The sequence below is a fragment of the Saccopteryx bilineata genome, chromosome 5 (assembly GCF_036850765.1).
Source record: "Saccopteryx bilineata isolate mSacBil1 chromosome 5, mSacBil1_pri_phased_curated, whole genome shotgun sequence".
Lineage (NCBI taxonomy): Eukaryota > Metazoa > Chordata > Mammalia > Chiroptera > Emballonuridae > Saccopteryx > Saccopteryx bilineata.
Window position 1 is genome coordinate 262,064,509 of NC_089494.1, and position 25,264 is coordinate 262,089,772.

Consider the following 25,264-nt stretch of genomic DNA (forward strand, 5'->3'; position numbering starts at 1 on the left):
GAGCTGCTGAGAGTTCAGAGTCTTATTCAGCCCTCTAGCATCTGAGCATGGCACAGGGTCCAGATGATACGAGGGCTCAAGCACTGTTGAGGAACCAGGGAACTCAGTGACGAGCGAGCCTAGGTATCCCTCCCGAGAGCTGGCTGACGCGGGAGGGGGTTCTACGTTCAATCCCAGCAGCCGGCGCTAAGTGAGCGCCTCCTGGGGGCCCGGCTGTGTTCTGAAAACTACATGACCATGAACACGTTTAGTCCTCACTGCAGCCTACTGAGCTACGGACTGTTATGATCCCCATTTTCTAAGCAGGGGTACTGAGGCACGGGGACGTTACTGATTTACCCAAGGCCACATGGCAGGTAATTGGCAGAGCTGAGATGTGAACCCAGGCTGAGCGCCACTCAAGCTCAGATGTGAACCCCATCTCCCAGTGTCAGAGCTTGGTCCCATCCCCCTGGGGACCTAGTTACCTAAACCTCGGGTTGCTTTCTGGATTATACTGTGCAGTCACAACACGCAGAGGGATGGTCCTGGCTTGTGCACCTGCTGGGGGAGACATGGTCACAACACAGGGGAGGTGTTGCATAGAAACACGTCACTCCCGGTGGGCAGACACGGCGGAGGGCCCAGGGCCTGTGGGGGCAGTGCTCACATACCTCCATGTCTCAATTCCCTCATTTTCCAGGGATGGTCACTGCTACTCTGCAGAGCTGCTCAGAGGTGAGAGGCCACGGGTGGGGGGAGCACAGAGAGGACACATCAGTATAATGTCATTCTTGTTGTGAACTGTGATTCGATTATGGTAAATCATTGACAGTCGAGGTGTTCCTCTTTGCTGTTTCTGTTTCAGAAAAGGAAAGGGGGCTGGCCTAAGGGCAAGAAGAGGAAACCCCCCCGGGATCTTTCTATTCCTCGAGCTCCGACGACAGGGTAAGACTGGGGCCACTGCCAGACCTCACGCTAAGGGGACGTTTGGGGTTTCGCCATGTGGCTGTGCTGTGTGCCTGGCACAAGACCCGTCTTGGTCTTCATTTGCTTTTCAGGGCCCTTCATTGTTAGGGGCGGCGCACCCCAGGGAGTGGGGGTGGGCTCTTTTGTTCTTTCCTCTGGAATAAGGGTTTGATGCTCAAAGAAGAGGCCAGATGAACTGGCCTTGGTAACAGTCTGGAAAGGGGGTGGTTCTGATGTCAGCGTCTAGTTCCCCTTTCAGGCTTGCAGATGTGGGTGTTCTGGGGCCTCCGGTGAGGTAATTAACCTTTATCAATGCCCGGAAGATCCTCCCAGTGCCCTGAGACCTTGTCCTCTGTCCCGCGGCATCTTAGGCCGCAGAAGAGAGGTCCTGTGCCACTCACTTCCTCCTGCTCTGAGGGTCACCTTCCTCCTCCGGAAGCCTGTGTGCTTTTCTCTTCATCCTCAGGGTCCACACACTTCTGAGAGCAAGGGTTTTTCTGTTTTCTCATTGGTCAGTCCCAAGACAGGTTTGTCTCGCTCCGGTGCCCACAGCCTTGCTCCCTCTCCCTGAGGCGGATCCTTTAGACCGGGAGGGTGTGGGCTTGGTGCCCGGAGCATGTAGATGCACAGTAACCCTGTTAGCAGGGGGCCTTGTGTCCATTATACAGAGGGGACCCGAGGCTCCTGCGGGTTAAGTGATGCGCCCACGCAGTCTTCAGGCCCTCCGGCCCCTCCCACCGGGAGCTCCTCCCCTGGCTCCTCCTCTTCCACCCGTCTCTAGATAAACAGCCACTGAAGCATGTCCCCTTGTATATTAACTTCCGTTTCACGGGCTAGACTAAAATAATGTTGGCAAAGCCACGACGATGTCTTTTTATGGAAACAAAAGTAGGAAACGCCGCACCGGCCCGCTGACGGCCCTCCCCACCGGTCCTCCGAGCTGACGTGTTTGTTCCGTTCCTGGCGTAGGTACGCGATATTCCTGAACGAGCAGAAAAGTCAGCTGAGGGCCGAGCACCCAGATCTGCCTTTTACGGAAATCACAAAGATGTTGGCTGCCCAGTGGGCTCAGCTGTCTCAGGAGAAAAAGCAAGTGAGTCCTTTTCTTGTGCAGAATGAGGAAAGAAGTGGCCTGGCTGTCTGCAGCCTTGATCAGGGGCTGTCCCTCCTGGTCCTTCTTTTCTCACTGGGACCAGAGGAGACTTTCTGGAGTGCAGGCATGATGTGCCTCTCACCCTTAAAAGCACTTACTTAAGGCCCTGGCCGGTAGGCTCAGCGGTAGAGCATTGGCCCAGCATGTAGAAGTCCCAGGTTCAATTCCTGGCCCGGGCACACAGGCGCACCCATCTGCTTCTCCACCCTTCCCCCTCTCCTTTCTCTCTCTCTCTCTCTCTCTCTCTCTCTCTCTCTTCCCCTCCGGCAGCCAAGGCTTCATTGGAGCAAAGTTGGCCCGGGCACTGAGGATGGCTCCATGGCCTCCGCCTCAGGCGCTAGAATGGTTCTGGTTGCAATGAAGCAACGGCCCAGATGGGCAGAATATTGCCCCCTGGTGGGCATGCCAGGTGGATCCTGGTCTGGCACATGCAGGGGTCTGACTCTCTGCCTCCCTGCTTCTCACTTCAGAAGAAAAAAGAAAGAAAAGAAAAAGCAATCACTTAAAACTCCTTAAAAGCAATTACTGCTTCTCTGTTGCTTCTGGCACCCTCTCCCAAACTGTTAGGCAGAACGGTTCATCCACAAAACATGAGTCCATCGTCAGATAAGTTTAGGAAATTCTGGAGTGAACCAAGTGGAGTAGGCTGTTCCCTCTGCAGGAATTTTTTGGAGCATTTAATATAATTCATTTCACTGCAAACACGTTTCAGTTGAGGTCCGTGCGCTCCTGGAGTGTGGTGTGTGGGGGATGGAGCAAAGCGCTTTGGGGGATGAGACTCTCTGAGGGCTATCTCTCAGCGGCGTGAGGCGTTTCTCAAACATATTCTACCCTAGAACGCCTTCTCACTGCACCTGTTAACCTCCTATGGGAAGTGTGGTCTGGGGTCACACAGGAGGAAACACAAGCTTATCGGATGTAGTCAAAGCCTTTTTTGAAGTATACACGTCCAGTGTCCACTTCTGCCCTCCCCCGGGTCGCTGAACACGTCAGCCACACTAATCAAGCCATGTCCACCCCATCACCACCCTCTGTAAGAAGCCCTCCATAGCCCCTCTGCGCCTGTCTGACCTCAAACCCGATACTTTCCCCAGAACAGCCCCCTGCCCGCAGAGGCCACCCTAGATTGTCCCAAGTGGATTGGAGAAGGCAGCCCAGCTCCCCTAGGTCAGGAGAGTCTCAGCATCTCTGTGCTCCTTCCAGAGGTACATTTACGAAGCAGATGAGGACAAGCAGCGCTACCTCCGCGAGCTGCAAGCCTACCAGAGCTCCGAGGCTTACCGGGCCTTCCTGCGGAGGCGGGCGGCGCACACGACGCAGGCGCTGTGCGGTGAGTGGGGTTAACCCCTTCTCAGACTCGCACGTGACTTGAGAGTCTTTTATCCCCGTCCCAGAGGTTGCCTTTTCATTTTGTTGGTTATTTGCTGTACAGAAGCGTTTTAGTTTGATGTAACCCCACGTGTCGACTTCCGCTTTAGTTGCTTGAGGGCCATATCCCACCCCCTCCAAAAAAAAATGTGTCCAGACCAGTGTTTAGGAGCTTTTCCCTGTGTTTTCTTCCAGGAGGTTTATGGTTTCAGGCCTTCCATGGAGGTCGTGAATCCGTTTCCAGTTCATTTTTGTGCGTGGTGTAAGATCAGGGTCCAGTTTCATTCTCTTGCGGGGGCTGGCCATCTCTCGTCGCCCCCCCCCCCCCACTGTGTGTTGAAATTTGCTGAGAGAGCAGCGGGCAGGTGCTCTCACCACACACAGAAGAGGTGACCACGTGAAGTGACGGACATGTTAATTGATTGTGGTAGTCATTTCGCAGTGTGTGCGTCTATCCCATTGTCACCCTGTATACGTTAAATATATACTTTTTTTACTCGTCAATAAAGCTGGTTGGGGCGGGGGGGGGGTTGAGGGGGAGAGCTACATCCTCCCTGCACAAAGCAGTCAGCATTACAGCTTCCCTGCCGGCTCCCCGTGGCCAGGGGTCAGACGTACCTCCAGCCTGAGGAAAGATAAGGGACATCTCATTCCCTCCCACTCAGGCCATGCTGGGGCCATGGATTGCTTTTCAGTCCTTTGAAAAGGGAAAGGAACCCACAATTATGAACACGCCGCTTCTCAAACTGGAAAGTGCCCCTCGGATCACCGAAATCCTATTAAAACGCAGGTTCTGACCCAGTAGGTCTGGGGTCTGCATTTTCAGCATACCCCTGGTGCTGCGCAGGTGGAGGTCCGTATTTCTGCACCATTCCCTGCCCTCTAGCTGGCCCTGGCATGGCCCAGCCAGAAGCATATTGTATTTGTTGGGAGTTAACACCTGAGCATCCTTTTTTTTTTTTTTTGTATTTTTTCAGGTAGCCAAACTAGTTTAATTTTTTATTTTCCTCCAGAAATTTGTTCCTGATAATCAACTTTCAGTGACTCTTAAAAGACACACGTTTGGCTGGTTGGCTGAGCAGTAGAGTGTTGGCCGGGCCTGTGGAAGTCCTGGCTTCAATTCCCAGCCAGGGCACACAGGAGAAGCGCCCATCTGCTTCTCCACCCCTCCCCCTCTCCTTCCTCTCTGTCCCTCTCTTCCACTCCTGCAGCCAAGCTTTGGCTTGGAGCAAAGTTGGCCCCAGGTGCTGAGGATGGCTCTGTGGGCTCTGCCTCAGGCACTAGAATGGCTCTGGCCTCAGCGGAGCAACAGCCCAGATGGACAGAGCATCGCCCCCTGGTGGGCATACTGGGTGGATCCTGGTCAGGCTCATGTGGGAATCTGTCTGACTGCCTCCCCGAGAACTTCAGAAAAATACAAAAAAGAAAAAGAAAAAGAAAGAAAAAATAAACATGTTTGGAGTCAAACAACTTAATTTAACAAACATATATTGAAGATCTATGTTTTTTTAAATGTTCAGGATCACGCAGGCACAGGGGAATTGACAGATAAATACCCTGGTCTCGGCCCTGGCCGGTTGGCTCAGCGGTAGAGCGTCAGCCTAGCGTGCGGAGGACCTGGGTTCGATTCCCGGCCAGGGCACACAGGAGAAGCGCCCATTTGCTTCTCCACCCCTCCGCCGCGCTTTCCCTCTCTGTCTCTCTCTTCCCCTCCCGCAGCCGAGGCTCCATTGGAGCAAAGATGGCCTGGGCGCTGGGGATGGCTCTGTGGCCTCTGCCCCAGGCGCTAGAGTGGCTCTGGTCGCAACATGGCGACGCCCAGGATGGGCCGAGCATCGCCCCCTGGTGGGCAGAGCTGGTCCCTGGTGGGCGTGCCGGGTGGATCCCGGTCGGGCGCATGCGGGAGTCTGTCTGACTGTCTCTCCCTGTTTCCAGCTTCAGAAAAATGAAAAAAAAAAAAAAATACCCTGGTCTCCCCGGCCCTCCCCTCCACTGTGGGACAACTCTGAGTGTGTTCCACGTGCCCCCTAGAGGCTCCTTGTGGAACTGCGCCCCATGGATAGGTGGCCCCTGCTCAGCGAGGACCCCCCCATACTTGGCTTTCTTCCTTTCCCTGACTCCCTTCCCTACTTCCCTACCAGCGTTCCCTGGGATCATCGCCCCAAAACCCACTCACACCAAAATCATTGCCTCAAGGTCTGCCTCTGCGGGTCCCAGCCAAAGGAAGAGAAGAGAACTCCATGTTTTGAGTATCTACTCTGGTCCATTGTATCCGTTGTAGTTACAGGCTTCCACGTAACATTTGTTTCCAATCAGGCACCTGCAGCTAAAAATACTCAACTGGAAAACCATTGGCCTGACGTGGAAGTACTAGCAGAGACACTCAGCCAACCCACTGAGCACGTGGCGTCTCTGGTGGTGCTGAGGAGCCGCGAGGCCCCCGATCTCGCCAGACCTGGCAGAGCTAAGCAGACTGTGCCCTGAAATCTCTGGCCAGGGGACCCCTAAGAGCAGCTGTCATTCTCGGCTCACATTTTTCTTCCTTAAAAATGCCTTAGCAGAAAACACGTCACCTCACGTACCCATCGGTCACTCTGGAACCCCGGGCTTCTCCTGACTTTTGTGATTATTTGCATGAGAAGCTGGCACGTTACAAAGAAGCGCCCCCCGACAGAGCGTGGTTCCTGAAACACTCAAATGTGTTACTGCCTTGTTTGAAGCAGTCATTTTTGCCATGCTAATAAAAAAAAATGAAGTTTTCACTTTTCCTTCTTTCTCTGTAATCTTTAGTTACTACCTGGCCTGGTGTTTATAAATTGAAGTCAGAAGTACCTGGTGCTTCCTTTGTTTATAGCAGTATTTTTCTTTTTAAATTAAAAAAAAATTATTTATTCATTTTTTAGAGAGGAGAGAAAGAGAGAGACAGAGAGAGAAGGGGGGAGCAGGAAGTATCAACTCCCATATGTGCCTTGACCAGGCAAGCCCGGGGCCCTGAACCGGCGACCTCAGCATTCCAGGTCGACGCTTTATCCACTGCGCCACCACAGGCCAGACTACAGCAGTATTTTCAACTGCCGGTCTGCAGACTGGTCCACCAGACATTCATGCTGGTCCGCAAGGGTTCACCGCCGATGTTGTAGGAAGATTATAGACCCAATGATCTCAGTCAAATTTGCTTATGCTCAGGGTGATTCCTGCCTTAGCGGTCCCCAAAATAATTCTCCTATTTTCACCAGTCCCCGAGTGTAAAAAAGGTTTGTAGGATTTTCAGACCTCAGTTGAAATTGAGCAGCTGAAGTCAAGCCCAGCGGCCCAACCAGGAAGCCTGGAGGCCTCGAGGTGGGTGACTTCGGCTCAAAAGGCACTTCTGACCCTCAACTTGATCTTCCCCCACCCCCACCCCCGAAAACAAGGCTGAGCCCTTTCCTGAGACACACACTTTTTAAAATGATGCCATCTGTTTCTCTGTCAGGGACAGGCACCCCGGGACGTGAATGTGAGAGCGAGGGCCTTGATGTCTCAGCGATTGATGTAAGTGTTTCGGGGCAGGGGGTGGGGAAAAAGCGGCTGTAAGCTAATCGCCCTCATTTGGTGTGGCAGGCTGAAAAATGTTCCCTCCCAAAGACATGTGGGGCCGACTCCCAGGGACCAGCCAGTGTCACCTTCTCTGGAGACAAGGGGGTGGTCTCTAAGGATCTTAATACAGGGGGTTCTGCAGTCACTGTGATGCCGGAGGGGGCGTCTCTTGTGGGGACTTGAGTACTGAGCCAAAAGGGTTCTTGGTTTCATGCAGGAGAGAATTCAGTGAAGATGCGATGCAGACAAAAGGTTAAAGTGGAAGGGCAGGTTTATCTAGTGAGCGGAGAAAACAAGCAGGAAAAGCCACTCCACAGGTGGAGCGGAGGACTGTCCTCACCAGAGAGGAAAGAGAGACCCCAACCCTCTCTAGAGTTTGTAGAGCTTAGAGCTGTTTGCAGTTTCCATGGAAAATCGCTGGCAGGGGGAAATGGAGAGTGGAAATGGTTGGGATTAACCTTGACCTTTACGCGGCCTATCCTGCGGCCTCGTGTTTTCCCTTTATGGTCTGCGAGGTGCGTGTGAGCGGCTGTTAATCCATCCCTGCAGGAACGTTCCTTGTCCCGAGGCTCCTGGGGGCTGGCTTGCATCTCCAGTCAGCCCTGTTCCTCGTCAGGCAGCGGGGGGCAGGCCGCTGATGGAGCTTTGTTTGACGTCAGTTGATTTGTGTGGTTCTCAGGCCTTTCTCCTGTATTACCAGTGTTCTCACAAGAAGCAGGCGTGTATAAGGATACATTTCTATACGCAGAAGTGAAGCTATGGAACTTTTGTCAGCACACAGGTGCAGCTGGGTGGGTGTTTGGGGACCCTCTCTCGGTGGCCTTGGTGACTCGGCCCTTTCTCCCTCACCAGACACGGGGCAGCCTCCCTTCCTCAGGCTCCGGCTCCTCTCTGGAGCTGAGACGGTGTCTCCATCAGCTCAGCCCTTTCTCCCTCACCAGACACGGGGCAGCCTCCCTTCCTCAGGCTCTGGCTCCTCTCTGGAGCTGAGACGGTGTCTCCATCAGCTCAGCCAGGCCGCCCGCCCTGCTTGGGAGGGGACAGCCAGAGCCAAGCCTCGCAGACGGGGAGGGGGGGGGGGGGATTACCCACGACTCTTCCAGGCCGGGCAGGTCTCTAAGCTGCAGCCGCTCCTCTCTGATGAAGGACGGCTCCTGAGCCGCGGGGAGCAGCCACGTGTCCTGAGTGTGCTCGCTTCCTGGCTGGCCGTCCAGACATAAGTCAAGTCTTTGTTCGGAGCCATCTCTCGTCAGAGCTTAGGGAGGTGTTTTGTTTTGTTTTGTTTGTTTGTTTTAGCAAGAGAGACAGACAGACAGACAGACAGGAAGGGAGAGAGATGAGAAGCACCAACTCGTAGTTGTGGCACCTTAGCTGCTCATTAATTGCTTTCTCATACGTGCCTTGACCTGGGGCTCCAGCAGAGCCAGTGACCCCTTGCTCAAGCCAGCGACCTTGGGCTTCAAGCCAGCGACCACGGGGTCATGTCTATGATCCCATGCTCAAGCTGGCAACCCTGCGCTCAAGCTGGTGAGCCTGCACTCAAGCTGGTGACCTAGGGGTTTCGAACCTGGGACCTCAGTGTCCCAGATTGATGCTATATTCACTGCGCCACCACTTGGTCAGGCAGAGCTTAGGGAATACTTACATCTCTGAACTCAAAAATGTAAGTAGATGTATACAGCTACATATGTTTTTAACTAACTAGGTTTTTTACTTTTAAAATAGCAGGTGCATGGTACAAAACAAGACGCAAACAGTGCACAGAGGCTCATAATGACAGGAGGGTCTGGCTCACAGGCCAGAGCCCAGTCCCTGGCGTCCCCCACCCCACCCTGCCTCCTAAGGTCACTGCTGACCCGTTTCTAGTGCAGCTTCCAGAAGTGGCCCGTGGGCACACAGGCACCTAGGCTCAGTGCGTACAGCAGGAAGCAGAAGTAGGTTCACAGTTGTGAGTACGTAAAGCACAGAGTTTGCTCTTGTATTATTATTTATTCATTATTGTGTTATTTTTCCATAAAACAACTATAAACTTACTTTTGCTGCCCCCCCCCCCCATCCCCTCTGCCCTGTATATATTTTGAGAAAAGGACGGACACATCCTTGTTATTCAGTCACGGAGTTCATTTTTGGTTCAGGCTTTCAAAGCAAACTCTTTTTTTTTTTTTTTTTTGTATTTTCTTTTCTGAAGTTAGAAGCTGGGAGGCAGTCAGACAGACTCCCACATGTGCCTGACTGGGATCCATCTGACATGCCCACCAGTAGACATTGCTCCGCTGCAATCAGAGCCATTCTAGCACCTGAGACAGAGGCCATAGAGCCATCCTCAGCGCCCGGGCCAACTTTGCTCCAATGGAGCCTTGACTGCAGGAGGGGAAGAGAGAGACAGAGAGAAGGGAGAGGGGTGAAGAAGCAGATGGCCACTTCTCCTATGTGCCCTGGCCAGGAATCAAACCTGGGACTTCCACATGCCGGGCTGATGCTCTACCACTGAGCCGTCCTGCCAGGGCCAAAGCAAACTCTTTGAAAATAGGCAAACCGCAGAATCGGGTGTGGGCTCACTCAAACACCACCGCCACGTCCCCAAACCTCCCTGGTGTCCCCTCTCTGCCCACACACCGAGCACTTTTCCTTCCATCAGTGACAAGGGTTTAGGGAGGATTGAGACTCTCGGCCATGCTTGGAAAAGCCTCAAACCACAGGCGACTTCACAGGTGGAACAGGGCCGGCCGGCCCACGTGAAGTGCCTCCCTGTGCCCTGGGGAGCTAGTTCTGTGTCGGGAGAAGGCCGGATCCCCCCCGGCCTCCTCCTGGCTCTGAAACCGTCCTGTCTGCAGGGGGAAGAGCCCGACGACCTGTACTGTCGGACCTGCCGGCAGTTCTTCAGTTCTCTGCACAACAAGAAGGAGCACCTGCTGGGGAAGCAGCACCTGCAGACCCTCACAGGTAACCACCTGCAGACCCTCACAGGTAGCCACCTGCAGACCCTCACAGGTAGCCACCTGCAGACCCTCACAGGTAACCACCTGCAGACCCTCACAGGTAGCCACCTGCAGATCCTCACAGGTAGCCACCTGCAGACCCTCATAGGTAGCCACCTGCAGACCCTCACAGGTAGCCACCTGCAGACCCTCACAGGTAACCACCTGCAGACCCTCACAGGTAGCCACCTGCAGACCCTCACAGGTAGCCACCTGCAGACCCTCACAGGTAACCACCTGCAGACCCTCACAGGTAGCCACCTGCAGACCCTCACAGATAACCACCTGCAGACCCTCACAGGTAGCCACCTGCAGACCCTCACAGGTAGCCACCTGCAGACCCTCACAGGTAGCCACCTGCAGACCCTCACAGGTAACCACCTGCAGACCCTCACAGGTAGCCACCTGCAGACCCTCACAGGTAGCCACCTGCAGACCCTCACAGGTAGCCACCTGCAGACCCTCACAGGTAACCACCTGCAGACCCTCACAGGTAGCCACCTGCAGACCCTCACAGGTAGCCACCTGCAGACCCTCACAGGTAGCCACCTGCAGACCCTCACAGGTAGCCACCTGCAGACCCTCACAGGTAGCCAGTCGGGCTGCGCTGTGCTCCACTCGTCGCACAGGGCGCGGCAAACGCAGACCTGAGCTGGGAGCTCACCGGCCCCTAGCCCCCGACACCTGTTCCTTTCATTTTAAGCAGGGTCTACTCAAGCACTCTTAATGCCAGGTGGGTGTTTGGGAGGGGTGGGTCTTCCAGGACAGGGAACTAGGTATCAATGTGCTTCTTCATGAACGAGGCTCACTGGCTCTGGCCTGTCCCACAGGGACCTCAGTGCCACCTCCAGTCCTCAAGGCCTTACTCACTTTGCTCTGGCACCCCTGGCTTCTTCACTGTTCCCAGAGCACCCCAGACAGTGCCCGCCCGGGCCGGGATTCCTCCTGATCTCTGCCTGTGGTGCTCTGTGCCCGTCACTATAGGAATCACCCCTTCTCTCCATCCAGGTCTTTAACTGTCACCTTCCCTGGGAGGTCACCCTGGTCACTCTGCACAGTTGCACACCTGCCTCTGCCCGTCTTTCTGTCCCTGATTTACTTCTCTCTAATCATTTCATCACCTTCTGTCGGCCTCTTTCATTTGCTCATTTGTTATTTGTTTGTTATCTCTCATCGGGACATAAGCCCCTCGTGCTTGGGATTTTTTTGTCTATTTTGTTCACGGTAGTATCCCTGGGCCTAGAGCCGTGCCCAGCACTCATAGTAGGGACTCGGTGTGCATGAATGAATGAATGAATGAATGAAATGTTCAACTGGTAACTCTTGAGCCCTTGCCCTTCCCAGGCACTGAGCCAGGTGCTAGGGACCCAGAAAGAACGAGACAGAGCTCTGTCCTGATGAAATGGAACACATGGACTAATATACCCTTGCATTAAAACATCTGGCATTCCAGTGAACCAAGACCCCAGAACGCAGAGAGGCCCCACAGTGGCTACGACTACAGAAAACCCCAAGTGTGCTCCGGGACCAAGAAAGATCCTGGCCCTGGCCAAGTAGCTCAGTTAGTTAGAGTGTCATCCCAAAACACCAAGGTTGCAGGTTCAATCCCTGGTCAGGGCACATACAAGAATCAACCAATGAATGCATAAGTAAGTGGAATAACAAAGTGATGTTTCTCTCTCTCTCTCTTTCTCTCCTCTCTAGCCCTCCCCTCCCTTCCTCTCTCTCTCTCTCTCTCTCTTTCTCTCTAAAATCAATAAATTAAAAAAAATGCTGGCCCTGGCCAGTTGGCTCAGTGGTAGAGTGTTGGCCCAGTGTGTGGATGTCCTGGGTTCGATTCCTGGTCAGGACACAGAGGAGAAGCGCCCATCTGCTTCTCCACCCCTCCCCCTCTCCTTCCTCTATATCTCTCTCTTCCCTTCCTGCAGCCAAGGCTCCATTGGAGCAAGGTTGGCCCAGGCACTGAGGATGGCTCCATGGCCTCTGCCTCAGGCGCTGGAATGGCTCCAGTTGCAACACAGCAATGCCCCAGATGGGCAGAGCATCGCCCCCTAGTGGGCTTGCCGGGTGGATCCTGGTCGAGTGCATGCAGGATTCTGTCTCTCTGCCTCCCTGCTTCATACTTCAGAAAAATCCAAAAAAAAACCCAAACAAGTTAAACAAATTCTCTAAGAATGAAAACAGTTATAGGAGGTGCTGGACTAAAGGGTGATATCTTTTTTCCACTTATTCTTAATGCTATTAAAACAGAGAGAGATATGACTTAAGCCCCTATATTACTACATTGCACCGTGCTTGCTGAGTGGCCTGGGGCGAGTTACTTAACCTCTCTGTGCTTCCACTACCCCACCTGTAAGGTAAGGTAGGATGGAATTGCCCACCTTGCAGGGCTCTTCTGAGGATGCACACCAATGGACCTGGCACAACCAAGATGTCACCTCCCCCAGGAAGTCTTTCCTGACCCCAAACTTGGGTGGGGGTCTCATTGGGGCTCCTGAGCCTCCCTTCCCTTTGTAATTATATTATCCCCTATTACTGTCACCAGCACCCCACGACACACATGCATGCACACACACACAGGGACACAGACACGTACACACAGGAGACGCGGTAAGCACCTGATGGAGAAATGTACACGTATAGGTGTGTGGGAGACTCACGTTAAGTCTGGTGTTGGAAAGGAAAGACACTGTTTTCAGTAATGTCTTCCCCTCCCCTGTTTTATTATTTTTTTCCTTTTTATCAAATTTATTGAGGTGACCCTGGTTAACAAAATTACTCAGGGGTTTCAGGTACACAGTTCCACAACACATCATCTGTGCGCTATACTGTGTGCTCACCCCCCCCCACATCAGGCCTCTGTCCGTCAATTATGTCTTGTTCAAGGTGAATCACAGCAGTGAAGCTAAACACGCCTCTCATTACCTGCAGTCGAGGTGCTGTGTGCTCACCGGAGCTGTGCTGTGCACACCAGCCACTGGAGAGGGTTAGGCTTGTTTCAAACTCTATAAAACGGGGGCCAGGGGGCCATGAAGCGGGATGTGTGTGGCTGTGGTCCAGAGCATTCTCTGAAGACCTCTGCAGTTCTTTAAAAGGAAGCAGACGTGGAGGAACCTCACTTCATCCTCCCTCTAACCCGCCCACACACTCTACCGGAGCAGTGGGGCTCTCGAGAGCTTTTCCACGCTTGCACTGGGACTCCCACTGCGGTCTTGCTGGGAACCGGGGCGCTAGGCGGCTCACTCTGAGGCTTGGTCCAGACGGGAGGGGCGTCAGCCTCCCACCCTCCAGGCTCAGGGCTCTCGGGACTCCTGTCGCCCAGGATGTTCCAGGCAGGCGGAGTCGGCCCGGGAACTGCCTCCCCAGCACCTGAGCCGCCCCATCCATCCCCAGGTCTCGGCTTCTTGCAGCAAAACCAGGGTGCACAGCAGATGGGAGAGCAAGGTCCCCGAGCTCTGGGTTTTAACAGCATCGCTGCGATCTAAGTCACGTGTCATAAAACCCACCCACGGAGAGCTGGTTTCGGTGTATTCACAGAAATGTGCAACCGTGACTGCGCACGGGTTTAGAACGCTTCCGTCACGCTGGTGGGAAAGCAACCTGGTGCCAATTCTCCCCATTCCGGGGCACCCGCCAATGTGTGTTCTGTCTCCACGGGGAGGGCCTAGTGTTTTCACTGGGACCAGTTAACTGGATCCACCGTAGTGACAGAGTAGGTGGGCCATTCCCTGTCACTGGGAAGGGCCGGAGTTCGAATCTCAGCTCTACCACTTTCCACCTTAAAATGCTGGGCAAAGTCTCCAGCCGTCTCCTTCAAGGGCAAACATGACGGTAATAAGAGTACTGATCTCACTGTGCTGCTGTGAGGATTAAGAGTTAATCACACCACAGCCTGGAACCACGCCGGCACCGTCTGAGTGTCCAGTGTTGTCGCGATGAGCCTGGGGACGAGGTTGGTCAGCAGCTCCCTGCCTCCCACCTCACTGTCTAGGAGTCTCAAGTGACCAGTGGTCTCCCTCGGCTCCCTGCTCGGCGATTCCTGCGTGTCCCTCAAGCTGGCCACCTCCTGGAATGGCCTTCCCACCTCTGCGTGCCAGTCTCACTCCTGTTCATCCTTCAAAATCCTATCGAAAAGGTGCATCCTGCTAGCAAGTGTTGGGGAGGAGGCGGAAGAACCGTGAGCCTGACTGGCCCACAGACAGTGGGAATGTCAAATGATGTGGCCGCTTCGGAAAATGGTCTGGCGGTTCTTCGATGGTTAAACGTTGAGTTGCCAACTGAACCAGCAAGCCCACTCCCGGTGCAGACCCAAGAGAACTGAGCATGGATGTTCACACCACCTTCTCAACATGCACAGCAGTGTTATTCATCATAGCCCCGCAGCGGGAACAATGCAAACGTGCATCAGCTGAGGAAGGATAACAAAATGTAGCCTATGCATTCCATGGCACATTATGCATCCATGAAAAAGAATGAAACATTAATGCATGCTACAACATCGATGAACCTTGAAAAGGTGGTAAGTTAGAGCACCAGTCACAAAGGACCACCTACAATACGGTTCTGTGTCCAGAACAGGGAAATCTATAGACAGGAAGCAGATGTGTGGTTGCCTCGGGTCAGGGGAGAGGATGGGAGATGAGGAGGGTGATTCCGAAGGGTACCAGGTGTCCTTCAGAAGTGATGAATATGCTCTAAAATTGGCTTAGGTGTTGGGTGAATATATCTGAATATACTAAAAACCATTGAATTGTGTATTTTAAATGGGCAGATTGTATGGTATGTGAATTAGATCCCAGGCTGTTGGGAAAAAAAAAAAAAGTTACCCATCTCAGCCAATGACCCCCTCCTCCAGGAAGCCTCCCCTGCAGCCCTCTATCCAGCATCGGTCCCAGTGCACTTTGCCTGTATGTCTGCCTGTTAACACAGGGACTGGCTTGCCCATGGCTGGACAGAGGGCCAGGCCCGGAGGAACTGCTCGTTTTTCTCACGGGCTGACCTTTCCCTTGTGATTTCTCTGCTTTCTCAGGGGAATTTGAAAAAGATTCCGCTGACTGCCTGGGCCATCCGGAACCTCTGGAGGAAGAGGAGGGTCAGCATGTGGACAAAGGGGACCCCGAGGAGGAAGCTGAGCGTCCCGACCTGTTTCTATTCGGAACCCTGATTCCAGAGGACAGCTTTGCTTCTCTTGACTTGTGTCTGTTGCAAGAGTTTATCTCCAAACTGCTGAAAAGTGAGTGGTCAGGTTCTGGGACCCGCTGGTAACTCTGACGATCTCGGGTAGCCTATGGCAGTGGTCCCCACCCCCCGGGCCGCAGACCGGTACCGGTCCATGGGCCATTTGGTACCGGTCCGCAGAGAAAGAATAAATAACTTACATTATTTCTGTTTTATTTATATTTAAGTCTGAACGATGTTTTATTTTTTAAAAATGACCAGATTCCCTCTGTTACATCCGTCTAAGACTCACTCTTGACGCTTGTCTCCGTCACGTGATACATTTATCTGTCCCACCCTAAAGGCCAGTCCATGAAAATATTTTCTGACATTAAACCGGTCCGTGGCCCAAGAAAGGTTGGGGACCACTGGCCTACAGTATTCAGTTGGACCAAGACAGGAAGGGTGCCGCCCAGGAGAGGAGCAGTGAGTCAAAATACTGATTGGGTGGGAGACCACAGGAGCCTCCCACAAGCCAGGCTCAAGTCCAAGCAGTTCGTACAGAGCACCCCTTCTAGTCCTCATTCAAGTTCTCTGGGGTCGGCAACAGTATCAGCTCCTTTTATTTATTTATTATTTATTTATTTATTTATTTATTTTCTGAAGTTGGAAATGGGGAGGCAGTCAGACAGACTCCCGCATGCGCCGGACCAGGATCCACCCGGCACGCCCACCAGGGGGCGATGCTCTGCCCATCTGGGGCGTCACTCGGTTGCAACCAGAGCCACTCTAGCGCCTGAGGCAGAGGCCACAGAGCCATCCTCAGCGCCCGGACCAACTTTGCTCCAATGGAGCCTTGGCTGCGGGAGGGGAAGAGAGAGACAGAGAGGAAGGAGAGGGGGAGGGGTGGAGAAGCAGATGGGCGCTTCTCCTGTGTGCCCTGGCCGGGAATCGAACCCGGACTCCCGCACGCCAGGCCGACGCTCTACCACTGAGCCAACCGGCCAGGGCGTATCAGCTCCTTTTAAAGATGGGAAAGGTGCATACCTTCCCCACAGTTGCACAGCTAGTGAGAGGCCAAGCTGAGGTCTAAACCCAGCCCATCAGGTTCCGAAAGTCAGGGGTTCTTCCCAACTTCCCAGCAACCGCAACTATGTATTCTGTGTGAAGTCCCAGCTATGTAGATCCTCACTAATATGAAAGCTGGTCGTCTGCCAGAGGAAGGGGTTTTGTGTCCTTTCGGCACCTGCCACATTTCCCCCCAGCAGAGAAAGAAAGAAACTCCATTCCAGTGGGTTTTGAGGATGACTCGCACGCAACAGGGTCCCAGCTATCACCTGTATGAGGTTTGGTTCAAAAGGAAGGGCAGATTTTTCGCGATGGATAACGGTCAGAAAATGATGGCTTTCTCTTGCCTTCCCTCCCAGTCAAGGAATTTGAGCTCAGAGAGCTGAGGAAGACGCTAGAAAGAGCTCAGGCAGAGCAAGAGACCCTGCAGAGGCAGCTGGCGGAGTTCCAGGTGAGGCCCCAGGCGGGAGGCACCCACGTGGCTGTGGCTCACTGCTCAGCTGGGGGGGGCACTCCCGCCCCCATGGTGTCAGGAAACAAGGGAGGAAGACTGCACGGTCCACTGAAAATAACCTGTCACAAACCCCAGCCCACTTGCCCAGTACACTTATGTGTCCCCCAAAGACGGGATGCCTTGTCTGTGCTCTTGATGCATGGAAATGTGCTGTGCACCTTCGTAAGCGACATGTTCGCTTCGCCCCCACTTGTGCTCCTCCCCCACGCTGCCACGTAGCGCCCCAGCCACACCCCGCGCACGTTAGGGGCCCATTCTCATGCGCGGCCCGCCCCAGTCTGCCCCCCTTCTCCCCAGACCGCTGTGGAGGCGCGATGAGTGTGCTTGCAAGTGTCCAGGTCTGTGATAGGTGGTCTGGGCCACACCCCCCAGGGAGGACTGCCCGGAGGGGGCGGGGGTAGATTGCAAATACTCTTCCGGTTGGCAAGGGCGTAGGCATAAATTTATGCCGGGATTGGGAGGGGATCTGGATGGGGATCTGGGGGGGAGGGGTGCCTTTTTATCTAAAGCAAAGAGAAGGAAAGGAAGTGGTACCCTGCACGAAGTCACAATTTTAAATGTGTTCTTTTCTGCTGGTTATAAAATTAACTTACATCTATTGAAGAAAATGTTGACATCTCAGAAGAGTCTATGAAGAAAATCCAAACCCCATCGTTAGAGAAGCATAGATCACATTTCTGTATAGCAACTTCTAGCCTTGTTTTTCCTAAATACCTATCAACATATATAAATAGATTTGCACTTGTTTGTGCATCTGTGTATCTTTAAATGTATGCCTATCTCTATAGATAGAGAGCAGTTGGTAGGTAGGTAGGAAGGTAGGTAGGTAGAAAGAGACAGAAAGGGAGAGAGAGTCCTCTCATTACATGAGCCCAGTGGCTGGGCATGTCAGTTACATCCAGTTGGACTGGACCTTCTTGTCCGTCTCCCGGAGGAGGCGTTCCTAGGAGTGTGATGCTGACTTAGCAGGCACGGGCCTTCTGAGGTCCAGGAAAGGAGGCAGAGGCTGGAGTCAGGGAGGGTGCGTCACGGGAGGGGGGAGCGTGCTCCACACTGCCTGTGGCCTAGTCATTAGCAAGGTAGCTCACTGAGCCCCCAGTTCACATCTTTTATTATTATTATTATTATTATTATTATTACTGATTTTAGAGAGTAAGGAAGACAGAGAGAGAGAATGAGAGAGAGAAATATCAATTTGTTGTTACAATTATTTATGCATTCATTGGTTGATTCTTGTATGTGCCCTGATGAGGATAGAACCCCCAACCTTGGCACATCTAACCACTGAACTACCCAGCCAGGGCACTGGTGCACATCTTCAGAGGCAGCAACTATACCCACCTTCCAGGGGAATGGGGAGGTTTCTGAGGCCTGGCGTACAGCACCCTTGCTCGGTGGGCAAGAGCCCCCCAGGAGCCCCCCACCTGCACCCACAGCCCTCACCCCAGGGCTGCTCGGCCTCTATCCTTGATTTCCGCGGTGCGGCCTGCAGTGGGGGCCTGAGGAGGGCGGGCTGGGAAATCAGGCCGAGCTGCGGACCTGGGCCCCCTCCCTGACCCTCGCTCCCTTCCCAAACTGAGCTCCCCACACCTGCAAAAGGAGGTGGGGAGAGCTCCTGGAGGGTGGGGGAACCCCTGGGTCTTGCAAAGGGCCCGCAGGAAGGAGCAGGGTTTTAACAAGTGGGGGCTGCTTCCTGGAGGAGGCAGGGGAGATCAGGGACGTTCCCCGGTTCTCTGTGGGCCCTGCAGGAGGAGCTGTAATTGTTGACTATTTACTGTGTTTATTTTATATTTTATTGACTTGTCTACTGGTGTACATGCCTTTGTTCACTTCCTTGTTTTCTTATCTACGGAGACATGTTTATTTACTTGTGCATTCAGTCTGCATTGATGTACTCACTCACTCATGCATGCATGGATCCGAGGGTCTTGGAGTGCTGGCCGGCATGCACACCCGCTGTGTGTTCCTTTCAGAACCAGCAGCAGAGGCTGGAGGGGGAGCTGGCGGGCCTGAGGACCTACGGGGTGGTCCTGGAGAAGGAGTTCCAGAACCTGAACATGGTGCTGATGCTGTCCCATCTCGGCCTGCACGTCATGGACACGGGTGAGCCCGTGGTCTAGGGCGGCCCCTCTCTCCGTGGGCCCACGCGTGGGGCCTCCAGGTCCTCGCCGCTCCCTGACACCCAGGCCCCGGGAGACTCCTGTCCATTCGTATCCACGCCTGCGTTCCCCCACTTCACTCAGCGCGCAGTCCTGCGTGGCCGCGTGCTGATGCTGAGGCTGTGGAGATGAGCCGTGCCGCGGGTGACCCAAAATCCAGCCCCACCGCCAGCCCCGGTGCCTGGCCCCGAGCTGGGCACTGCCAGGGCCTCGAGCTCTGGTCAGGTGGACAGACCCTGGTCCCTAGGCCCTCGGGGTGCTGCATCCCGGGGGGAGCTGCCCTCCACGGCGAGTGCCCTGTGGGAGCCAGTCCCTTATCTGAGGGAGGTATGCCTCCAGAAGGTGGTGACAGAGGAAGGGGCATTTCAGCTGGGCCCAAGGGGACAGTCACCACCTCCTTAGCACAGAAGGGGCCCCCAGGCCCGAGGCAGGGGTTTGGAAACGCGGGGTGCAGGAGGGAATAGGGGTGGTTGAGTTTTGTGCGGCCCTGGAGCAAACACCCTTCTCTGTGAAGAAAAACATGATCATGAGTCTCATTCACTGTAAAATATTTAAACATGACCGTCTGAAGCAGGGGTCCCCAAACCACGGCCAACTGGTTACATCCAGTTGGACTGGACCATTTATCCGGCCCCCACTGCACTTCCAGAAGGGGCGCCTCTTTCCTTGGTGGTCAGTGAGAGGAGCATACTTCCCATTGAAATACTGGTCAGTTTGTTGATTTAAATGTACTTGTTCTTTATTTTAAATATTGTATTTGTTCCCGTTTTGTTTTTTTACTTTAAAATAAGATATGTGCAGTATGCATAGGGATTTGTTCATAGTTTTTTTTATAGTCCGGCCCTCCAGTGGTCTGAGGGACAGTGAACTGGCCCCCTGTGTAAAAAGTTTGGGGACCCCTGGTCTGAAGGAACAGACACTGTGAGCACTCCCCTTCACTCCCCCCGCCAGGTTCAGAGCCTCCTGCGCCTCCTCCTTCCAGGGGGCGTCTGCACAGCTGTGAGGGGTGGCATTAAGTTAGCCCTGGGAACTTCCTGGGACGCTGGCTGGCCATGAGCTTGGGGCAGGGTCCCAGGCCCCCAGCTCCTCTGCCCTCCCTGGGCTGGGCCTTATGCCCTCAGTTACTGGGTTGGGGGTGGGGTCGTGGGTAGTTGGACAGGGGGCCTTGGGCAGCAGCTGTTGACTGACCCGTCTGGCAGATGTCAGTATTTTCAGACATGTTTTGGTCTCACTTGTGCATTACTGGCCGGCCACCAGCACTGTGCAGACGAGAAACAGATGGACACGCCCATCAGGGCTCGTCCCTGCCTCTTCTCCGAATGGGCAGCACTGTGCACTCGGGGTGCTGTTCCGTGCACGTCTCTGAAATGTGTCCTGTCTGTGCATGTAGTCCCCCTTGTTTGACCTCTACGTGATGCCCCGCTGCAGGACCCCACCACACAGGTCCTCTGATGATGCACACCGAGGTGGGGACACCCAAGGCTTCTGCCACCACGATGCAGCAGTGACTCAAAAACACACTGCATCTAGGTACGGGGCAGAGCGACCCTGCTCTTAGGCAGGGAAGCCTCAAGTCCAAGGGCCCTGGCAATGAGTGGCTTGAGTCTGCTCTACGGCTTCCGAAAGGTAGAGAACTCTGCCCTCCTCTCCCTCCTCTCTCCCTCCTCTTCCTCCTCTCTCCTCTCCCTCCCTCCTCCCCCTCCTCCCTCTCCTCTCCCTCCTCCCCCTCCTCCCCCTCCTCTCTCTCCCCCTCCTCTCTCTCTCTCCCTCTTCTCTCCCTCCTCCCCCTCCTCCCCTTCCTCCCACTCCTCTCTCTCTCCCTCTTCTCTTCCTCCTCCCCCTCCCTTCCCCTCTCTCTCCCTCCTCTCTCCCTCCCTCTCCCTCTCCCCTCCCTCCTCTCCCTCCTCCCTCTCCTCTCCCTCCTCCCCCTCCTCCCCCTCCTCTCTCTCTCCTTCCTCTCTCCTTCCCCCTCCTCCCCCTCCTCTCTCTCCCCCTCCTCCCTCTCCTCTCCCTCCTCCCCCTCCTCCCCCTCCTCTCTCTCCCCCTCCTCTCTCTCTCTCCCTCTTCTCTCCCTCCTCCCCCTCCTCCCCTTCCTCCCACTCCTCTCTCTCTCCCTCTTCTCTTCCTCCTCCCCCCTCCCCTCCCCTCTCTCTCCCTCCTCTCTCCCTCTCTCTCCCTCTCCCCTCCCTCCTCTCTCCCTCCCTCTCCCTCTCCCCTCCCTCCTCTCGCTCCTCCCCCTCCTCCCTCTCCTCTCCCTCCTCTCCCTCTTTCCCCTCCTCCCTCTCCTCTCCCTCCTCTCCCTCTTTCCCCTCCTCTCTCTCTCTCTCCCTCCTCTCTCCCTCCTCCCCCTCCTCCCTCCTCTCTCCCTCCTCCCCCTCCTCCCTCTCCTCTCCCTCCCCTTCATCTTGACTGACAGCTTGTGCCCTGGTGTGACTTCAGCGTGGGTTTTCATTCTTACGCAGTGTAAGTGGAGGAGAGGTGACCAGGCTTACCGGCTCCTCCTCCGGACCACACAGACTGGGATGCAGGAGGCAGGTGGGAGACGTGCTCTTAAACGTGATAAAGCCACCAGCTGGCCTCTCTCTTATCTTGCAAATCGGATCGGTTTACTGGAGTTATTGACACAGCTCTGGGGAGCAGACGGAGGGTGCTGTGGGGTGGCACACCGGGCCAGGCGTGTCCACGTGACTGTCCTTCCCAGGAAAGGCGTGACCAAAGGTGTTGGAGGCCATGCCTGAAAGTAAAATACAAATGACAGCAGCTTTCAGAAAAAAAAAATGTATTGATCATTGGCTCCAAAATTGTAAATGCCTCTGATGTCAAGTAAATTCCAGAAGGTGGTCTGGTCCTTCAGCTCCCGTCTCCTCCCCACTCTCTGCCCCTGCGAGTCCCCCTCCGGCTGGCTCACACAGGTCATCCATCGGGAAGATGCCCCTGACCATGTCCCCGGAGGGTGCTGAGCCCTGGGCTCCCGGCCGGGAGTCCGGGAATTAGAAGAAATGTTTCACAACCACACGGAGCGCGGAGCCTCGCCAGGCGGCACGAGAGAAAGAAATCGGACTGTTGGCGGGACCCAGCCACCCCGGGTGCCCACCCTGAGGGTTCTGCCCGGGGCCAGCGTGTGCTGGGCCCCCAGCAGTGTCTGGGACCAGAGCCTGGGTGGGTTGGTGCTCATATTGGAAACAGCCCTTGGGTTCCACTGGCTTTTTTTCGGATGGCAAACGGTTCTGCTCTCCCTCCCCAACTCTGCAGCCTAAAGTGTGCCCATGGCGAGCACCATGGGGACCCCCGCCAGCTCCCAGGGGCGCAGAGGTTGCTTCTGTGGAGGAAGGATGGAAGATCCCACGGCCATGTGGATGGGCAGTCAGACAGCAGCACTGTCCAGGAGAAAAGTGTGTGTGTGTGCACGCATGTGTGTGTATGCACACAGTCGTACATGTGTGGGGCCATGTCCGCCCTATAATACTCCTCCTGCAGGCTGAGAGGCGGGCGCTCCTGTCTCCTTTCCTGTCTCGTGGTTTACACCCGCTGGGCACAGCCCACCACGCTGATTTCACGACTCCCTAATACATCGCAAGGGTTTGATGTGAACTCTTTTCTCCGGTGTCCTCACCGCAGCCCCCTTAGGTTTGCTGACCTGAATGTGTGACCAGGCCAGGTCGGAGTTCCGGGCCTGAGCCCCTTCCTGTCTTCACGCTGGAGGGAAGAAACTCGGGCTGGACCCCTGGCTCTGCCTCCCCGCAGGGCTGGCGGGGGTGGGGTGGGCGTTGGTGACACGGAGGAGTCTGCGGACCAGAGGGGGTTGTAACACCCACACCCAGAATGCAGATTAAACACACCGCTGAGCTGCTAGGATCCTTGGCTCTGGAGCCAGACGAGGGGTCCTGACACTGCCATGGACGAGCCGGGTGGCCCCGGGTGAGTCAGTGCCCCTCTGGGATGCCCAGTTTCCCTGTCTGTGAAACGGGGCTGAGAGCAGAGCCTCACTGGACTGTGGGAGGAGCAAGCGGGTTCACAGACCAGCACCGGGCACATGGCGAGTCCCGTAACTATCAGCCAGGATGACCAGCAGGGCTGGCTTCACAAGTGTGCAGCCTCTGAAGTTACACGGGGTCAGCACCCCCCTCAGCGAAGGGCCTCGCAGGGGTTTAGCGCTCCCTTGTCACCACCTGGAAAGTCTCAGTACTTTAATCTTCGAGCTTGTGTTTTGCAAGTGATGTCCGGCGGGACTAGGGAGCATGCGACTGAGCAGTGCACCAGGAGGCAGTGTACACAGGTGAGGCGGGAAGCACTCCCAGCAGCTGGCCTGGCCCCAGGGCAACACACACAGAGACACACACACACATCTGGGGGCAGCCTGGGGCACTGTGAGGCCCTGGGCCAGGGGTGGCCAGGCCCGGGTCTTAGGTCTGGGATACTGGTGGTGATGGTGGCAGCAGACAGGGACCCTGGGAGAATAGGAGAGGCTCCACATGAGGGAGCCAGTGCCTGGACCATGGTGAGAGACCCACGGGTCCCTCAGTTCCTGGAGCCTGTCCCTGTGACACCTGCTTCTATACTATCCCTCAGGCCTGAACACCAGGCCAGGAACTGCCAGGGCTCAGGCAGTAACAACATTAAACATTAAAATGCCATTGTACAAATTTACATTTGAAACTGGACTCAGACTTACACAAGACTCTTTTGTGTGGAGTTAAATCTTTCTAGAAAAAGCCAAAACATTCCTGAGGAATATCAGTTCTAGATATACAAAAAGTAATTTATCAGAAATGTATCCCAACATTATCACAGCCTATAAAATACTCTTAACAGCCCCAATAATAGTCTCATCAGCAGGAATCTTTTCTCAAAATGACAAATGATCAAAAATGCCTTGCAACCTTGCTTTTGCCAGGGCAATCAACATCACTTTCCATTGCATCAGTTGAAAATGAGTTGCCAAGGGCAACCGATGTCACTTGTCATTACATCAATTGAAAATGAGTTGCTAAAAATGTTTTAGCCTGGCCTGTGGTAGCGCAGTAGATGAAGCGTCAACCTGGAATGCTGAGGTTGCTGGTTCGAAACCTCGTGCTTGCCCGGTCAAGGCACACACCAGAAATAACCACTATGAGTTAATGCTTCCCATTCCCCCTCCCAATTTCTCTCTCTCTCAAAACCAATAATAAATAAATAAATAAATAAATTTGGTTACCTAATCAAAGAATTTGCAGAAAAGCAAGGCAGCAAAATCTTATAACCGAGCTATCACATTAGTAAAGTGGCATTTATTGTAAGATATCAATTGTGACACCAAAACATTATTATTATTATTATTATTTGTATTTTTCTGAAGCTGGAAACGGGGAGAGACAGTCAGACAGACTCCCGCATGCGCCCGACTGGGATTCACCCGGCACGCCCACCAGGGGCGAAGCTCTGCCCACCAGGGGGCGATGCTCTGCCCCTCCAGGGCGTCGCTCTGCTGCGACCAGAGCCACTCTAGCACCTGGGGCAGAGGCCAAGGAGCCATCCCCAGCGCCCGGGCCATCTTTGCTCCAATGGAGCCTTGGCTGCGGGAGGGGAAGAGAGAGACAGAGAGGAAGGAGGGGGAGGGGGTGGAGAAGCAGATGGGCGCTTCTCCTATGTGCCCTGGCCGGGAATCAAACCCGGGTCCCCTGCACGCCAGGCCGATGCTCTACCACTGAGCCAACCGGCCAGGGCCCAAAACATTATTTTTACACTTTGTAAGTTTACACAGTTCCTCATAGGTCCCTACTGTCCCTTTTATCGTGTCTAAGTGGTAATATATTCTGAAGGGAAAAACTTTATATTTAATACCTTTAACTTGAGTTTATCCTGCTTTCGGGGGCCCCGTACACTATGCAGCCAAGTGCTGGTGGTGCAGGCGAAAGCGCTGTATGAACCGTCGTGTGCTGGAAGTGCTGAGGTCGCCGGTTCGAAACCCTGGGCTTGCCTGGTCAAGGCACATATGGGAGTTGATGCTTCTAGCTCCTCCCCCCTTCTCTCTCTCTGTCTCTAACTCCTCTGTCTCTCTTTCCTCTCTAAAAATTAATAAATAAAATTAAATTTAAAAAAAACCAAAAACCGTCGTGTGCTGTCTGCAGGAAGGTCTAACTCAGTGCTCCCCAACCTTTTTTGGGCCACAGACTGTTTTAATGTCAGAAAATATTTTCACGGACCGGCCTTTAGGGTGGGATGGATAAATGTATCACGTGACTGAGAGAAGCATCAAGAATGAGTCTTAGATGGATGTAACAGAGGGAATCTGGTCATTTTTTAAAAATAAAACATCATTCAGACTTAAATATAAATAAAACGAAAATAATGTAAGTTATTTATT

At 54.2% G+C, this 25,264-nt stretch overlaps 1 protein-coding gene across 1 annotated transcript; it reads left to right on the forward strand.

Annotated features, from left to right (window-relative positions):
• The first annotated feature begins 684 nt into the window (after positions 1-684).
• Positions 685-19,444, forward strand: LOC136306678 (SWI/SNF-related matrix-associated actin-dependent regulator of chromatin subfamily E member 1-related-like). Its single transcript, XM_066233105.1, has 9 exons — positions 685-717; positions 848-927; positions 1,918-2,041; positions 3,305-3,431; positions 6,942-7,000; positions 9,880-9,988; positions 15,053-15,256; positions 16,608-16,699; positions 18,736-19,444. Exons 1-9 carry the CDS (start codon positions 685-687, stop codon positions 18,880-18,882), a joined length of 975 nt encoding a protein of 324 aa, XP_066089202.1. The 3' UTR covers positions 18,883-19,444.
• The last annotated feature ends 5,820 nt before the right edge of the window (positions 19,445-25,264 follow it).

Coding starts and splice junctions, on each gene's coding strand:
- LOC136306678 (XM_066233105.1), top strand. CDS start 685: ATGGTCACTGCTACTCTGCAGAGCTGCTCAGAG. Junction 928..1,917: donor CCTCGAGCTCCGACGACAGG/GTAAGACTGGGG, acceptor TTCCTGGCGTAG/GTACGCGATATTCCTGAACG. Junction 3,432..6,941: donor CACGACGCAGGCGCTGTGCG/GTGAGTGGGGTT, acceptor TTTCTCTGTCAG/GGACAGGCACCCCGGGACGT.